This window comes from Schistocerca nitens, chromosome 8 (assembly GCF_023898315.1).
Source record: "Schistocerca nitens isolate TAMUIC-IGC-003100 chromosome 8, iqSchNite1.1, whole genome shotgun sequence".
In the NCBI taxonomy this organism is placed as follows: domain Eukaryota; kingdom Metazoa; phylum Arthropoda; class Insecta; order Orthoptera; family Acrididae; genus Schistocerca; species Schistocerca nitens.
Window position 1 is genome coordinate 256,382,001 of NC_064621.1, and position 17,836 is coordinate 256,399,836.

Consider the following 17,836-nt stretch of genomic DNA (forward strand, 5'->3'; position numbering starts at 1 on the left):
AGAACCAGAAATGTTTAATACTTTAAGTTTCCACAGCGAGAATGGAGCTTGGAATCGGTTCAGGAGGGAGCTCTAGATATGGAACTGCGTAATGAGGTACGTCACATCAGAGCCTTCTGAGCAACGACGAGACTGCAGATGAAAGCCTGGTCTGCGGATGGTGCAATAGTTTCCAGTCTAGAGACTGATTTGATGCAGTTGACCACGACTGACTATTCTGTGTAAGCTTCTGCATCTCTGGAAAATTTACTTTCATTTGAAAACGCTCACTGTAGTCAACCTTTGATCTCCCTCTACAATTACCCTTCCGTCCATCCCATCCTACGCACTTTCCCCCGTTACCAAACTGATTACTCCTTGATAGCTCAGTATGTGGCCTTACAACCTGCACCTTCTTGAATTCAGTTTATGAGAAAAAATTCTCCCCGATTTAGTAGTGTATCATCAGTCGTCTGCTCTACCCACTTTCTGCATCCTTTTGCAACACTACATTTCAAAAGCTTCTGTTCTCTTCTTGTCTGTAGTGTCCATCATCCACTTTTCACTTCCTAATAACTTTCACTCCATGTACCTGAAGAAAACACATCCTAATACATGAGCTTTTTCTCGATATCAACAAATTTGTCTTTTTCAGAATGCCTTTTATTGCTAACTTTTTCGATGCTGTGCATGTGTATATACGTCCTGCTATGCCCTTCCCCAGGCGTTGTAGACGTGTATACGCACGCCGCTAGCGTTTTCTTACAGTGCTATGGACGTCTATCCGCCGACCTCTCACGTCTGCGGACGAGTTATTTCTATAGCTCGGTAAATAGCAAAGCTTAGAGTATTTATCTTATAACATATATGCTCATTGCGTGCTATTATAAGCAAAAAACTTGCTATGACATCTCCTTATCGTTTGTGAGATATGACTATTGTTAAGACCACACAATTAGCTTTTTGAAAGGACGCGAATAGGTGCGTCGCGCATGACCGACTGTCAGATATGAAACCCAGTAATTCGAGAACGGAATGAGATATCGTTCTGCTCTTAATTTAAAAAAAAATTCGATACCTTATGTAGACTTCGTTCACTGCAATGTATGAACTAAAATCGACCTTACAGAAAGTTTGCGCAATGCGTTAGTACCTGTGCAAAATTGTTATAAATTCGCTAAATTTTTTGGTTAATTTGAAGTAGCGCAGTGACTATGGCATACGACGGAAGAAATTCAGTTCTCTTTCGAGCGCAGATATCAGACTGTAAGATGTGCAAAGATTGTTTTCACCTAACGGTTTTCAAAAGACCGCTAAGTATTTTATATCAGCCGGAACGCCGTCTGCCAGCACAGGCAAAAGCATTTGGCGAGCAGTGCAGCTATAACAAAAGAAGCCATCGGCGGGGAATGCGGAGAGCAAGTCTGTAACAGCAAAATGTCTAATGTCAGACTACGTTTTATATTCTCTTCAGCACCGCCATTGTCACTTATTTTACTGCACAAATCGCAGAACTCATTTACCACTCTATATGTATCATTTCATAAGCTGTTTTCCTTAGAACAGTCTGATTTCATTCGACGGCACTAGGTTCCTCTGGCTGTACTTCCGTTGGAATTCATCTTAAAATCTATTTTCAAGACATTACCCAGCGCGTTTCACTGGTCTTACAAATACTTCGAAGAATTGCAGTGTTGTCGGCCAACTTTAAAGTTGGTCTGCAGATGCGCTATGGATACGTAGATGCTCAGTTGTCTCCACTGGCAGACGCTGCAAGAGAGGCGTTCTGTATCACTGTCCCGTCTACTATTGAAGTTCCGAGAGCGTAGGTTCCTAGGAGAGTTAACCGACATGTTGCTTTCCCGTAAGCCTATCTCGTGAAAAGACTACCGAGATAAAATCAGAGAGATTGAAGCTCACACAGAGGCTTACAATAATTCGTTCTTCCTGCGAACCATAGGCGACTGGAACAGCAAAAAAAGGGAAGTGAGACTAGCACAGAAAGTAGTCTCCGTCACACACCCTAAGATGGCTTGCGGAGTGTAGATGTAGATGTAGATAACAAATGGGCAGTACATCTAATGCCACCTGTTGACGCTGACGTCCAGCGCACAAGGACCAGTGAGCCACCGCAAAGCAGGGTTCTTCGATTATGAACTTACTGCTAGGTGTAACTACACAGTGCAGCGTGTTTCAGCACATCACTCATACTTTGGCTAATCTACTCGGACACGAAAATTTCTTTTATCTAACACAGTAACTCTAATCGCTTTGTATCTCCGTTGAGTCATTACTTCTGAAGCAACTAAATTAAATGTAAATTGTTTCAACTTTTCGTCTGGTTCAGTACGTTTTCCTTTCTCGAGATAGAACACATATTCAGTATCGGACTGTTATATGGCTCGCCGCACGTAGCCTTCTTCGTAAAAATTCACTTTCATCCTTTCACTGTATTGTGTAATTTGGATAGACAACATATAAGGATTGAAGATAGTTTTCAACGTCTCTCAAAACTATTTAATCTTTTTACTATCACATGTAGTCGACATTATGTTTCCTTTCCTTTCTAGAACTTTTGAAATCTGATTATCGCTCCGTGAATATCTAAGTAATCACTGAAGAGACGCAAAATATATTGGCAGCAATGACCAAAGAAATCGGTGTATAGTGTCGATCAAGTGTAACAGTATTTTTGATTCAGAGTCTCACAAACACTTGCTTTGCACTGTAGCTCAAGAATTCACGCCCGTTCTTCAAGTGTGAGTTAGCTTGTGCTTTTCTCTATTCAATTCACTGAAATAAAAGAACTGTTATTTTTACTTTCCCTAATTTTGGCCCCTTTGTACGTTGTTCGCTAATTCAACCTGAACTCTGATTGGAGGATTTAGAATGGATCTATAGAAATTAATGTAGCCAGTAACAGTTTGATCCGGCTTACAAGGAGACTGAAGGAGAATACTGCACGCTACTGAAATTTATGTAGAGGGTAAACATTTATATGCAGACTATTCATAAAAGTTGCTAATTATACGCACTCTGTCGCCGAAGTTCTCGAAAGCCAGTCTCGCATACTCTTCGAAGTAGTCAGCGATCCTGGGATTGGGCCATCCACCGATGTCTTGCAGTTTCTGTGGGAGGTCCCAATGGAAGAGCGTCACCTGGTCAAAAAACACATTGGATGTTAATAAATTTGTGTAAGAGATGTGAGTTGCCCTCATCACTAGATAATACATAATTTAGCCTTAAGCTAATGTACAGTGCTAATACAATTCGAATGTTCAACAAACTGTGAAGGAAACAATGACTTACCTTAATAGTTGTTAAGTGATGGAAAGCATGCACCTTATGTATGATAACACTCGAAATACTGGGTTTCTCTTTATGTGTTTCATCGCGCCACTGGCGGTTCTACGTCCTTACATACAGAGTACTGCCCATAATGGGTCCTTCAGGTACTCTGTTTCATTCTTTGCATGTCATAAGTTTCAGCACCATGTCACATTTGTTGCGAAGAAAAAAATGTATACTTATTTTCTCAGAGTCATAGAAATTTTATACTGTACATTGTGTTTAACTTTTGGTGTATAGCGTTCTCCGAGTCTTGTACAGGAACTATCTCGACATTGTCAAAATGACTGAGAGAAATCTCGTAAAATCCACTTCTTGTAGGAGACAGAATCAGTAGTTAACACAGTGGAAGTGATAAGGAAGAGGAAATAAACTCTCATTGAAGAATAAATATCCCTGCTACAAGAAATTATTTTTTATTTGTAAGGAATTTATTTGGAATCGCCAGCTGCATGTGTGAGGGGTGCCCAGAAAGTAATTTTTTTTTGTCGTGTACTATCGGAAGTCGTGGAAGGAACTTAACAGTCGCTGTAGGCCAGTGTATTTTCAGCCACGTTAGGGAGAAAGGCATGTCGCTTTAAGTTCGTCTTCAAAAGCCGTTAAAAGTGAGCATTGCAGTTATAAATCCAGCCAAATCTGTAATCAGTTCTGTAATACGGTTTTAGGACTAAAAATTTTAAAAACACGCTGTGTACGAGTCGACTGTGATGAGTCAAACTATCGTCCGACAGTGGTGTCGTTTGTTTAAGAGTGGAAGCATGAATATCTATTATGTTGGCATAAATTGTGCTTCGTCTGTAGTCAGTACTGAATTCTTCAGAAGACTGACGAAAAGTTCACAAAAACTGGCGATTTGTGATATCTCACCTCCTGGTCGACTTCCCACAGATTTCTTATAGTGTTTTGCATGTGATGCTGACTAAATAATTCTGGTACCTAAAATATGTGTTTGTGGGTTATGGAAAAGTTTTCTGAAAACCACGAGCCTCAATGGATGATTATTCAACTGAGTTTCTTTTGCATTACAATGCGTACGGAGGTTTTTTTCGGAACAGAATCGTGTTGATGACGAGGCTTGGGTTTCCCAAAATGAAGACAAGAAAGCAGTCAACGCTGTGAAGTCACACCGTCACGCGGTAGTACCACTTCTCAAAATATTGACAGAAAAGAGCTTTCGGGCGAGAAGATTTGTTTCACAGTATGGAAGATGAAGTGCTGATATCTTTCAAGTTAGGGCTTTCCAGCGGCGTGCCAAAGTACATGTGTGCCGGGTGTGCGGACCGTGTGCGGGCCGAAGCTCGACCTGTCTCGGCTTTGCTCCAACGTTCTCGGAAGTACTCGTTAAAGTGAGACATTTCGTTTAGTACTGTGATGTGGCATTTTTCTGTCGGTACTACTCTCTTCATTTCAGCAGAATCGCGGTGACACGTCAGCGCTGTTTATCCTTCGCTGTTTGTTCGTCTTATGGAGGACGTTCTCTGGTCCAGTGGCTGTTTTGCACAAAAAGTGGCAGTGTATCGTCACAAACCTTTAAAAATGAATGGGAGTGACCGAAGAGACTGGTAAAAATCCTCAATATACGTTACGCAGTCACATAAGTAACGGGTACTGCAAATATGCTATGAAACGACATTGCAATATCACGCAGAAAGAATTTAAAAATTTATTTGCCAATGGACGAGAAAAATAATTGCACCGATAGCCAGACTGCATGCATTGTTCTGTACATCAAGAACCACCTTATGCTGAATTTGCAGGCATGCAGCACATTATGAAATCGGTGGTACGAACAGTAACATTTCTGAAGTCGCACGCATTATTCCATTGTGAGTTGCTACAGTTATCGACTAAGAATATGAAGACTTTATATAATACTGCAAAATACGTAGGTCAAGTCAAGGGGCATGGCTGGAACGATTTTCGATTTAAAACTCACCATTGTTGAATTTATGAAGGAAGAAAGAGGGCTGAAATGAAAATTAGAACACGCGAAATGTATTGCTAGACACTGCATTTTAATTGGAATTACTGAACATTGTCTACAGTAAGATACTGCAAGGTGAGAAACAACTTTTTCAGGATTTAAAAGAAAATCGATTTTTAGAAGAGACACATTCTGAGTGACACAGTCCAGTTTTTTGAGCTCACTGGCGTTAAAGGAAACGCGAGGTTTGAAGAATGAATTGAAACTATTACGACAGTTTCCTAAACTTTTTAAGGAAACTACCAATCTTACATCTGCCTTCCAGCTGTTTTTGAGACCATTTGCGGTTTAATTAGAAAGTGTCGCTGTGCATGAACAGATGTAACTGCTTGTTCGGAAAGATAATTCTCATTTTAAAGACAAGTCCTTCTATGTTAAAACTGTCCTAAACGTCTACATTGCTTTCCACAGGTAGAGTTTCCTCGTCTCCATAACGCGGTTGCAAAAGTGCTACAATATTACGCTCAACATAAATTTGTGAAAGCCCTTTTTTCGGTTATGAAACTGAATATATCAAGATAACGTGGAAACAAGAGTGCGAAAATCTGTGAAATTGTGTTTGTCTGTATGCTGACAGTTCATACCGGATAAAAATTATATTACGCCAAAAATAATTAAATAATACTGACAATTTGTTTCGTTTCTGTTTCACGTTGTTAAAAATGTGAAATAAAAGCCAAATCGTGTGCAGTGTGACTGCGCTGTAAGTTTGCAGTTTCCCCTCTTCCGTCTCAGGCAGCGTGATGAGTTAGTGGCGGAAATGTGCAGCGAGGCTGAGTGCTATGGTACTCGGGCCAGGGCACAATCGTGGGCCGAATACTTGGCCACCCCCCTTCTAGAGTCCATGTTTGCTAGACATATTTGCTGCGAATGATTGTTCCTGTCGTACCCTGAATATTAATCATTCCTTCTGCGATACCCTGTGTACAAGCAATGTTGCATCAGTGCAAATAGGGCGATTTTGAACGTCCTCTCTACACCACAAAATTCGTTCCAAACATTTAGCTTAAAACTCAGGTGCCAAAATTTTGTGGTAGGGGATTATTTAAGTGAAATAATAGACGCTTAAATCTGAAAGATCATTATGCAGAGAAGAAATACAGAGCTGTAAATTCAAGGTTTTTCTAATACGTTTTATTGAACCATTCATTTATTTTATCATAAACTAATAGATGGTCGAAGTAGAGAGGATATAAAATGTAGACGGGCAATGGCAAGGAGAGCGTTTCTGAAGAAGAGAAATTTGTTAACATCGAGTATAGATTTAAGTGTCAGGAAGTCATTTCGGAAAGTATTTGTATGGAGTGTAGCCATGTATGGAAGTGAAACATGGACGATAAATAGTTTGGACAAGAAGAGAATAGAAGCTTTCGAAATGTGGTGCCACAGAAGAATGCTGAAGATTAGATGGGTAGATCACATAACTAATGAGGAAGTATTGAATAGGATTGGGGAGAAGAGAAGTTTGTGGCACAACTTGACCAGAAGAAGGGATCGGTTGGTAGGACATGTTCTGAGGCATCGAGGGATCAAAAAAATGGTTCAAATGGCTCTGAGCACTATGGGACTCAACTGCTATGGTCATAAGTCCCCTAGAACTTAGAACTACTTAAACCTAACTAACCTAAGGACAGCACACAACACCCAGCCATCACGAGGCAGAGAAAATCCCTGACCCCGCCGGGAATCGAACCCGGGAACCCGGGCGTGGGAAGCGAGAACGCTACCGCACGACCACGAGATGCGGGCATCGAGGGATCACCAATTTAGTATTGGAGGGCAGCGTGGAGGGTAAAAATCGTAGAGGGAGACCAAGATATGAATACACTAAGCAGATTCAGAAGGATGTAGGTTGCAGTAGGTACTGGGAGATGAAGAAGCTGGCACAGGATAGAGTAGCATGGAGAGCTGCATCAAACCAGTCTCAGAACTGAAGACCACAACAACAACAACAATCTAATAGAGGTTACTTTCTGGATAACTGTTGTACAATACAAGACGTCGCTTTCGTCATCTGTTGTTTAAACAAAACTCTGGGCTTACAATTTAGCTATTAAGCACATCTGATGGATAGTTCGGGGATTATCTATACAGAAGAAAGCCCTGATGGAGCCGCAGGTGGTTCCCTCTGTATCTGGCACACCTGCTGAGAATTAGGAGTTCACCACGTTTCTGGAAACCTTTTTGGTCGATACATGGTTACATGAAAACCAGGACAAAGAAACGCAGCCGTAATGGGGTAATAGAAAACTATCGCAGTGAACTATCGTAATCTGCCTAATACGAGCAAAGATCAGCCTTATAGACATACAGAGGAAATGAGGATATTTGTAATGAGAATCATTCGTAAGCCCTATCAAGGAGATGCCGCCTTAACGAAACATTGTATGTGCAGGCGAGCGGGCTTGTGAATTTCAATGAAGCTGAGGGCTATCTTGGGACTATATGGGTGGCAATCACATGGGCCCTTAGCTGGCATCACTTCCGCTTACTTGTGTTAGGCCTCTGACGTATATTTTGCTATCAGGTGTTAGGTTTCGAGGCCCGAGGGTATATTTCTCTCTAAACGGGCAGAGAAGCCAGCTTCTCATGGGGAGGAATCCTCAACGAAAATCCTGCGAGTCTGAAGGCGGCAAGGCGGCAGCCCCACCAACAGAGCGTGCTTGCACAGAGCCCACAGCTCTATCAAGCAAGATTTTCTTACTAAAAAGCTTCATAAAAATAAGCCACACCGACAGCAACGAAACGACTGTACAAGAAAAAGGATAAAGACTTTGTAATATGGGATAAACTACTCTTAGCTACATGGAATGTTCCTGGTTTAGCTGAAAAGGATGCAGAACCCACTGGAATTAAGAATTAAAGGAAATAAAATCTAATATAGCGGTTCTAAAATAAACGAAAAAAAACTCAAAGGATCTCAACATATAGGAGACTAATTATTGATTTATAGCGGAGATAGTAAACAACAAAAAGCAGCTTTTGGAGTTGCTATAATTATCGCTGACAAGTGCTAGAATTATTGCACAGTCAGCTTAACAGCTCAAGCATCCAAGTTGCTGACAAGAATAGTATACAGAAGAATCGAAAAGAAAATTGAGGATGCACTAGATGACGATCAGTTTGGCTTTAGGAAAGGTAAAGGCACGAGAGAGGCAGTTCTGACTTTGCGGTTAATAATGGAAGCAAGAATAAAGAAAAATCAAGAAACGCTCATAGGATTTGTCGACCTGGAAAAAGTGTTCGACAATGTAAAATGGTGCAAGATGTTCGAAATTGTGAGAAAAATAAGGGTAAGCTATAGGGAGAGACGTGTCATATACAATATGTACAACAAACAAGAGGGAATAATAAGAGTGGACGACCAAGAACGAAGTGCTCGTATTAAAAAAAGTGTGAGACAAGGGTGTACTCTTTCGCCCCTACTGTTCAATCTGTACATCGAGGAAGCAATGATGGAAATAAAAGAAAGTTTCAGGAGTGGAATTAAAATTCAAGGTGAAAGGATATCAATGATACGATTGGCTGATGACATTGATATCCTGAGTGAAAGTGGAGAGGAATTACATGATGTGCTGAACGGAATGAACAGTCTAATGAGTACAGAGTATGGAGTGAGAGTTAATCGAAGAAAAACGAAGGTAATGAGAAGTAGTAGAAATGGGAACAGTGAGAAACTTAATATGAGGATCGATGGTCACGAAGTAGATGAAGTTAAGGAATTCCCATCCCTAGGCAGTAAACTAACGAGTGACGAACGGAGCAAGGAGGACATCAAAAGCAGACTAGCAATGACAAAAAGGGCTTTCCTGGCCAAGAGAAGTCTACTAATATCAATTACAGGCCTTAATTTGAGGAACAGAAGAGAATCGAAGTATTTGAGATGTGGTCGCTACAGACGAATGTTGAAAATTAGGTGGACTGATAAGGTAAGGAATAAGGTGGTTCAGTGCACAATCGGAGAGGAAAGGAATATGTAGGAAACGCTGATAAGGAAAAGGGACAGGACGAGGACATCTGTTAAGACATGAGGTAATGACTTCCATGGTACTAGAGGGAGCTGTAGAAGGCAAAGCTGTAGAGAAACACAGAGATTATAATACATTCAGCAAATAATGCAGGATGTATGTTGAAAGTACTACTCTGAGACAAAGAGGTTGGCACAGGAGAGGAATTCGTGGGGGGCCGCATCAAACCAGTCAGAACACCGATGAAAAAAATAGTAATATTAATCATCGATAAGGAGTGAGCTAATAAGATAAAATATCAGACTCTCGTAAATGACACAATAGTAGTTGTTAGATTTAAAATTCCTAAGGGGTCATTTGACTATAATTGGAGTATATCCCCACAGAGAAGGCAAAAAGGAAGAAAGTGAAAGATTCTATGAAGAACTACACAAAGAAATGCGTAAAAATTTGAAATTTGTCATTATCTTATATTATCAAGAGATATGATTGCACAAGTGGGTAAAATACAGATTAAAGACGCTATAGGTATTTTGCTGAAGAAATGATGGAGAGAAGCTGAGGCAGTTTTCAGCATTTAACAAATTAAGTATAAAAATACTTTTTTTAAAGAAAAAGACATGATTAAGTTTCCTTGGTGTGCAAGGGGACGTAAATCACGAATGGACTACGTCATTCCGAATAAAATTAATTTTTATCGAAATGAAAATATAGAAGTCTATCGAGGAAGTGACATATCTGAAAACCAATGAAAGAGCGAATGGAGAAGCGTTTAAAGTATATGTACTACGAGGAGAGAGTATAAAAAATTATATCAAGAACTTCAAATACAATAACAAGAAATTAACCAAGATATTAATGAGGAATGTGATGCCATTATACAAGCTATAAGAACCATAGCTAACGAATTGTTAGGTAAAAGTGAAAGTGCCAGAAGGAAAATGTGTTAGGGATATGGAATGATGAAATTACAAAGGCTATAAAGGACCAGAAATTAGCTTATGTGCAAGCGCTACAAGAAACAGACGAAGCAAGGGAGATCTACATCTATCTACATGGATACTCTGCAAATCATATTTAAGTGCCTGGTATAGGGTTCATCGAATTACCTTCACATTTATCTATTATTCCAATGTCGTATTGCGCGTGGAAAGAATGAACACCTGTATCGTTCCGTACGAGCTCTGATTTCCCTTATTTTATCGTGGTGATCGTTCCTCCCTATGTAGCTCGGTGTCAACAAAATATTTACGCATTCGGAAGAGAAAGTTGGTGATTGGAATTTCGTCAGAATGATTTCCAGCCCAAATCCTGTATCATTTCTGCCATATTTCGCGTTCTGCCTTTCTTTGAACTTTTTCGATGTGCTCCGTCAGTCCTATCTGGTAAGGATCCCACGCCGCGCAGCAGTGTTCTAAAACAGGACGGACAAGCGCAGTGTAGGCAGTTTCCTTAGTAGGTCCGCTACATTTTCTAAGTGTCCTGCCAATTAAACGCAGGCTTTGGTTAGCCTTCCCCACAACATTTTCTATGTGTTCTTTCCAAGTTAAGTTGCTCGCAATTGTAATATCTAGGTATTTAGATGAATTTAAGGCTTTTGGATTAGACTGATTTATCGTGTAACCGAAGTTTAACGAAATCCTTTTAGCATTCATGTGGATGACCTTACTCTTTTCATTATTTAGGGCTAACTGCCACTTTTCGCACCATTCAGATATTTTTTCTAAATCGTTTTGCAGTTTGTTTTGATCTTCTGATGACTTTATTAGTCGATAAACAACAGCGTCATCTGCAAACAACCGAAGACGGCTGCTCAGATTTTCTTCCAAATCGTTTATATAGATAAGGAACAGCAAAGACCTATAACACTACCTTGGGGAACGCCAGAAATCACTTCTGTTTTACTCGATGACTTCCCGTCAGTTACTACGAAGTGTGACCTCTCTGACCGGAAATCGCAAATCCAGTCACATAACTGAGACGATATTCCATAAGCACGCAATTTCACTACAAGCCGCTTGTGTAGTACAGCATCAAAAACCTTCGGTAAATCCAGGAATACGGAATCGATCTGAAATTCCTTGTCAATAGCACTCAACACGTCATGTAAATAACAGTTGTGTTTCACAGGAACGATGTTATCTAAACCCATGTTGACTGTGTGTCAATAGACCGTTTCCTTCGAGGTAATTCATAATGTTCGAACTCAATATGTATTCTAAAATCCTGCTGCATATCGAGGTTCACGATATGGGCATCTAATTTAGTGGATTACTCCTACTACCTTTCTTGAATATTGGTGTGACCTGTGCAACTTTCCGGTTTTTGGGTACGGTTCTTAGCCGAGCGAACGGTTGTATATGATTGTTAAGTATGGAGCTAATGCATCAGTATACTCGGAAAATTGATTTGCTTTTGTTAAGTGATTTGAGTTGCTTCACTACTCCGAGGATACTTACTTCTACGTTACGCATGTTGACACCTGTTCTCGATTCGAATTCTGAAATATTTACTTCGTCTTCTTTTGTGAAGGTATTTCGGAAGGCTGTGTTTAGTAACTCTGCTTTGGCAGCACTGTCTTCGATAGTATTTCCATTGTTATCGCTCAGAGAATGCATTGATTGTTTCTTGCCGCTAACATTCTTCATTACGACCAGAATCTCTTTGCATTTTCTACCCTACCAGGTTTCTAGACAAAGTTTCGTTGTGGAAACTGTTATAGGCGTCTCGCATTGAACTCCGTGCTAAATTTCGAGCTTACGTAAAGGATCGCCAATCTTGGGGATTTTGCGTCTGTTTAAATTTGGCATGTTTGTTTCGTTGTTTCTGCAACAGTGTTCTAACCCGTTTTGTGTACCAAGGAGGATCAGCTCCGTCATCTGTTAGTTTATTTGGTATAAATCTCTCAATTGCTGCCGATACTATTTCATTGAATTTAAGCCACATCTGGTTTACACTTGTATTATTAATTTGGAATGAGTGAATATTGTCTCTCAGGAAGACGTCAAGTGAATTTTTATCTGCTTTTTTGAATAGGTATATTTGTGCCTCATTTTTCGAGGATTTGGGGATTAGAATATTCAATCTCGCTACGACAACCCTGTGTTCACTAATCTCTATATCAGTTTTGATGCCCGTTGTTAACTCAGGATTATTTGTTGCTAAGAGGTCAAGTGAGTTTTCACAACCGTTTACTATTCGTGTGGGGTCATGAGCTTACTCCTCAAAATAGTTTTTAGAGAATGCGTTTAGCACAATTTCGGATGATATTTTATGCGTACCTCCGGAATTAAACTTGTATTTTCGCCAACATATCGAGAGTAAATTAAAGTCACCACCAACTATTATCGTATGAGTCGGGTACGTGTTTGAAATTGAACCTTTCAGCAACTGTATCATCTGGACTGGGAGGTCGGTAAAAGCATCCAATTATAATTTTATTCCGGTTTCCAACAATGACCTCTGCCCATACTAACTCACAGGAAGTATCTACTTCAATTTCGCGACAAGTTAAACTACTTCTGACAGCAACAAACACGCCACCGCCAACTATGTTTAGCTTATCTTTTTGAAACACCGTTAGGTTCTTCGCAAAAATTTCGGCTGAGCTTATATCCGGCTTTAGCCAGCTTTCAGTGCCAGGAACGATTTGAGCATCAGTGCATTCTATTAGCTTGGAACTCTGGTAATTTTCCAACACAGCTACGACAATTTACAACGGTTATACCAATGGTTCCTGTATCTACGTTCTTCCTGTGTTCAGCCTGCACCCTTTGTGACTGAAGCCCTTCTTGTGTTTTCCCGAGACACTCTAACCTAAAAATTCACGCAGTCCACGCCACACAGCCCCTGCTACCGGTGTAGCCGCCTCCTGCGTATAGTGGACACCTGACCTATTCAGTGGAACCCGAAACCCAACCACACATTGGCGCAAGTCGAGGAATCTGCAGCCTAAACGGTTGCAGAACCGTCTGAGCCTCTGATTCAGACCCTCCACTCGGCTGTGTACCAGAGGCCCGCAATCGGTCCTGTCGACTATGCTGCAAATGGTCAGCTCTGCTTTCATCTTGCAAGCAAGACTGGCAGCCTTTACCACTTCTGTTAGCCTATCCAAACCAGAGAGAATCTCTGCTGATCCAAAGTGACACACATCATTGGTACCGACGTGAGCAACCACTTGCAGTTGGCAGCACCCGGTGCTCTTCATGGCTTCCGGGAGGACCCTTACCACATCTGGAATGACTCCACCCGATATGCACACGGAGTGCACGTTGGTTTTCTTACCCTCCTTGTCAGCCAAGTCCCTAAGGGGCCCCATAATGTGCCTAACGTTGGAGCTCCCAACTACCAATAATCCCACCATCTGCGATTGTCCGGATCTTGCACGCTGAATGGCTTCCTCTGAAACAGGACAGGCGACAGCATCTGGCTCAGCGACAGTGTCAGCTACAGAAAGCACCTGGAAGCTGTTTGTGAGACAAACCGGAGAGGCCTTACGTGCGGCCGCCTGGGAAGTCTTTCGCTGCCTGCTTCGCCCTGGGGCGACCTCCTACTCGACCACAGGTGAGGGGTCGGCCTCAGTGCGATCAGTAACTGGGTTTGTCACCGGTGAGGACTGATCGGAGGACTCTGACGTACTGGACGTCCGTTGGATCCCCACGGCCGGCCCACAACGGTGGCGCTCATCCACTGCAGCCTCAAGCTTTGTATCCGATGCCATCACAGCTTGAAGCTGAGAGTGAAGTGTCACCAACTCGGCTCGCATCAGCACACAGCAATCGCAGTCCATGTCCGTACTAAAGACCGTGGAAAACTAAACTATTCATATAAACGGACTACCGGCACGTGCTGCGCAACTCTACTGTAGACCCTGACGCCGGCCGAAGTGGCCGCGCGGTTCTGGCGCTGCAGTCTGGATCCGCGAGACCGCTACGGTCGCAGGTTCGAATCCTGCCTCGGGCATGGATGTGTGTGATGTCCTTAGGTTAGTTAGGTTTAACTAGTTCTAAGTTCTAGGGGACTAATAACCTCAGCAGTTGAGTCCCATAGTGCTCAGAGCCATTTTTTTTGTAGACCCTGACGAAAACGCACGAACTGTGTCTTGTAATACGCAGATATTAAAAAATCTAATTACCGAAGCACTCAAGTGAAACTAAATAATTTGCCCCTGATTAGATCGGTTTACTTTCTGACGCAAACGAAGACGCGAGAACTGTGTGTATTAGATGTTAAATTTACACGCAGAAACTCAAGAAAGTAAACTATTAAAGCACACAGATGATACAATAAAATTCGCTCCTGGTTAGGAGCTCGTAAATGTCACAACAGCGTTTACTTCCCTGTTGCTGCGTCTGTCTCGATCGGCTACTGCTAGGGAAAACGAAAATTAAGTGAAAAACATTAAAAGGGAAGCTCACCAGAATCTTGGAACAAACTGATAAGCACCTTTTAAGCTGATACACATGAGAGATAAATCATGACCCATAATGTGCTGAAGTATCTAGATAAGTGAAGAAAGAATTGTTGTAAATATAATGCAATCGAAGAGGAACAATGCATACAATATTTCTTTCCTCATGAAACTTAGACGTTCACAAAAGCTGATAAAAACAAGATATAAGCTGCCTAAATGAAATTCTTAAGAGCAGTAAAAGGATGTACCCTTTCAGATAAAATTTCAAATGAAAAATGAGAGAACTAGGAATAAACTCCTTGTGAGAAAAATCGTAAACCATCGAAATGTTTCGAAACAGCATCTTGGGAGAATACCGAAAGAGAGCAACCCAAGAAGAGTGTCCTACTATAAGCCTAAGGGGACAAGATATCCGGGAACACCAAGGAACCGATGGCCAGACATGTTTTGAAGCCGGAACAGGCAACATTGCCTAATCCATGGAGTGCAGAAGAAGAACAAGAAAAAGAATTTATAAGACAACTGGAAGGCATACATTTTTAGTACGCAATGTGCACTCGTAACTGAATAAAAACAAATAACCGATGTTCCAGGAAACGTCCGTTTCAATAAATATCTGCAGTGTGAAAAGTTAAAGGGATTCTATGGTACCGACTGTGCTCTGGTATGCAATTTAGAGTGGTATGGATACATAGAGGATGGAGTAGGTAGGATTTTCACCATCTGCGAACTGCGCCTGGCCAAATAGGATAGCTAGCCGGCACTGATAAATTTTCACTAGTGTACGGCTGAAGCTCTCGCCACGAGCAACTGAGGCGTAAATTCCACAAAATCCTACTACTTTAATGCACACACAGCAGCCTGTAAAACTAGGCCACTTTATAAACTGCAATACCCGTAATTAATACTGAAATGTACTTAGCACTTATGTATTAGGTTAGCAACAGAATATTCATGTAAATATAATGTTTCATAAGAAGCAATTATTTTTAGACGTGTAGTGTTCGATAGCCAATGGCCTTACCGTAGTGGTAACGCCGGTTCCTGTCAAATCACCGAAGTTAATCGCTGTCAGGCTGGGCTAGCACTTTGATGGGTGAGCAAGCGGGGTGCAGTCAGCCCTTGTGAGGCAAACTGAGGAGCTACTTGATTGAGAAGTAGCGGCTCCGGTCTCGTAAACTGGCATACGGCCGGGAGAGCGGTGCGCCTCTGCATATTCGCGTTCAGTGACGCCTATGCGCTGAGGTTGATACGGCGGCCGGTCGATACCGTTGGGCCTTCATGGCCTGTTCGGGCGGAGTTTAATTTAGTTTTAGTAGTGTTTGATATCTTTTTGATCCGTATTTGAGGGTGATTACTTCATGAAACTCTTATTATTAATGTTGGCTGAATGTTTCAAAATTTGTATTATTGATGTTTAATTTAACGCACACCACAAGGACAGAGTGGTATAACAGGGAAGAGATAGAAGGTAAGCTAACAAAAGTGGTGGGACAAATGTACAGAATGCTGGACATGGGTGTTAAGATTCAGGGGGACGAGAACGAGGCGAGCATGGTGTTCCTATTCGAAAGAGTGAGGAGCTCTCTTTCAGGACGCCAGATCGCTTGTTATTTTATTTCTTGGTTGCAGTTAGGCATGTAATGGTAGCGGCTGTACCTTGATTATTGCGTGACCCCAGTTCACATCACGGCTTAGAATTATTCTGTCAGTGACGTCGTAGAGGAATTTTGAAGTTTTTATACCGAATTTGTTGATACACATTGTAGAATTAACAGTTTGATCATTTATTCGTGAATTGCGAAGGACAATATCTGACAGCTTTTGTAAGCTGCCTGATGGATTTAATGAATTGACTAGTTCGGCTACAACAGAGTTGTGTTATACTATATAAACTATTGAATTTCAAAGTACAGTAGTTCCTTGTGTCATTTAGCTCATTTAATAAAATCGACTTCAGCTACATTCATGTGTTTATATTGTACTTAACTAACCGGGAAAAAACTTCCCATTTTAAATAGGGTTTTGCAACGGTGTGCGACTGGTTTCTAGACAACTAATGGGCGAAGATCAGTTCATGTAAATCCGACCGTGCATTTATGTTTCCTTCCCAAGACACAATTACTAATACAGGGTGGCAGCCATCGTTCTCCATTACGGCGTTATGATGTACTAGGATCCCCCTTTGCATATCCTCCACAACGTGATCGAGACTTTGCCGTTGAAGATAGTCCCATTCTTCGACGGCAGCCCTCCTTTGGTCATCCAGTGTTTTGGGATGGAAGGTTTCAATGATTCCAAGCATTCTCAATGATTTTTTACAGCAAATAACACAGGCCATTCCATTCGATCAGTTCCTTCTTGCCGGCCGTTATGGCCGAACGGTTCTAGGCGCTTCAGTCTGGAACCGCGCGACCGCTACGGTCGCACGTTCGAATCCGCCTCTGGCATGGATGCGTGTGATGTCATTAGGTTATTTAGGTTTAAGTAGTTCCAAGTTCTAGGGGACTGATGACCTCAGATATTAAGTCACAAACTGTTCAGAGCCATTTGAATTTGAATTCCTTCTCGAGAGGTGTATAATGTGCGCGTATGTTACCGCCTTTAAAAACAAATATCACCGAAATGTCCACTGTAGGGCTGCTAAATACCTCGCACGAACTTGTCTCGATGTCGTACAGCCCCCAAATTACTCTCAATAAGAGAGATTAGTGTCAAACATCCGTAGGCGACGCTAGTTCGGAAAGGCAGACCCACGTTCCTACTGAACCCGTAGGTCTGTAGCGTGAGATATGCGGCGCTAACAAAGCCGTAACATTAAGTCACGAAGGAGGGATGGACGATGTTGAAAAATATGTGTAGTCTGAAAAATTCTGATTGATCGTTGAGGGAAAAGTCATTGACTGGATGCGACATGACGTTACTAATCCAATATCTGATGACGGCCAGAGCCGAAACGAGTAAAAATAAATTCATAAACAAAGTCATGTTGCATTCAGTCAATATCTTTTTCCCTCAACGACCAATTCAGCATTTTGCGAACTACAGATACGTGCAGAGGTGTCTGGTCCGCTCCACATCTCTACGATGATCCTCAGAAGTTACAAGAATGCTGCAATCGTCCCTGATCCAGGTTCCATCTCA

At 41.6% G+C, this 17,836-nt stretch overlaps 1 protein-coding gene across 1 annotated transcript in view; it reads right to left on the bottom strand.

Moving 5' to 3' along the window:
- Positions 1-17,836, bottom strand: part of LOC126199261 (myrosinase 1-like) — a 149,526-nt gene that overhangs the window by 112,434 nt on the left and 19,256 nt on the right. Inside the window, exon 4 of the mRNA XM_049936065.1 lies at positions 3,015-3,137. Within this exon, the coding sequence (XP_049792022.1) occupies positions 3,015-3,137 (123 nt within the window). The remainder of the gene's footprint in view (positions 1-3,014; positions 3,138-17,836) is intronic.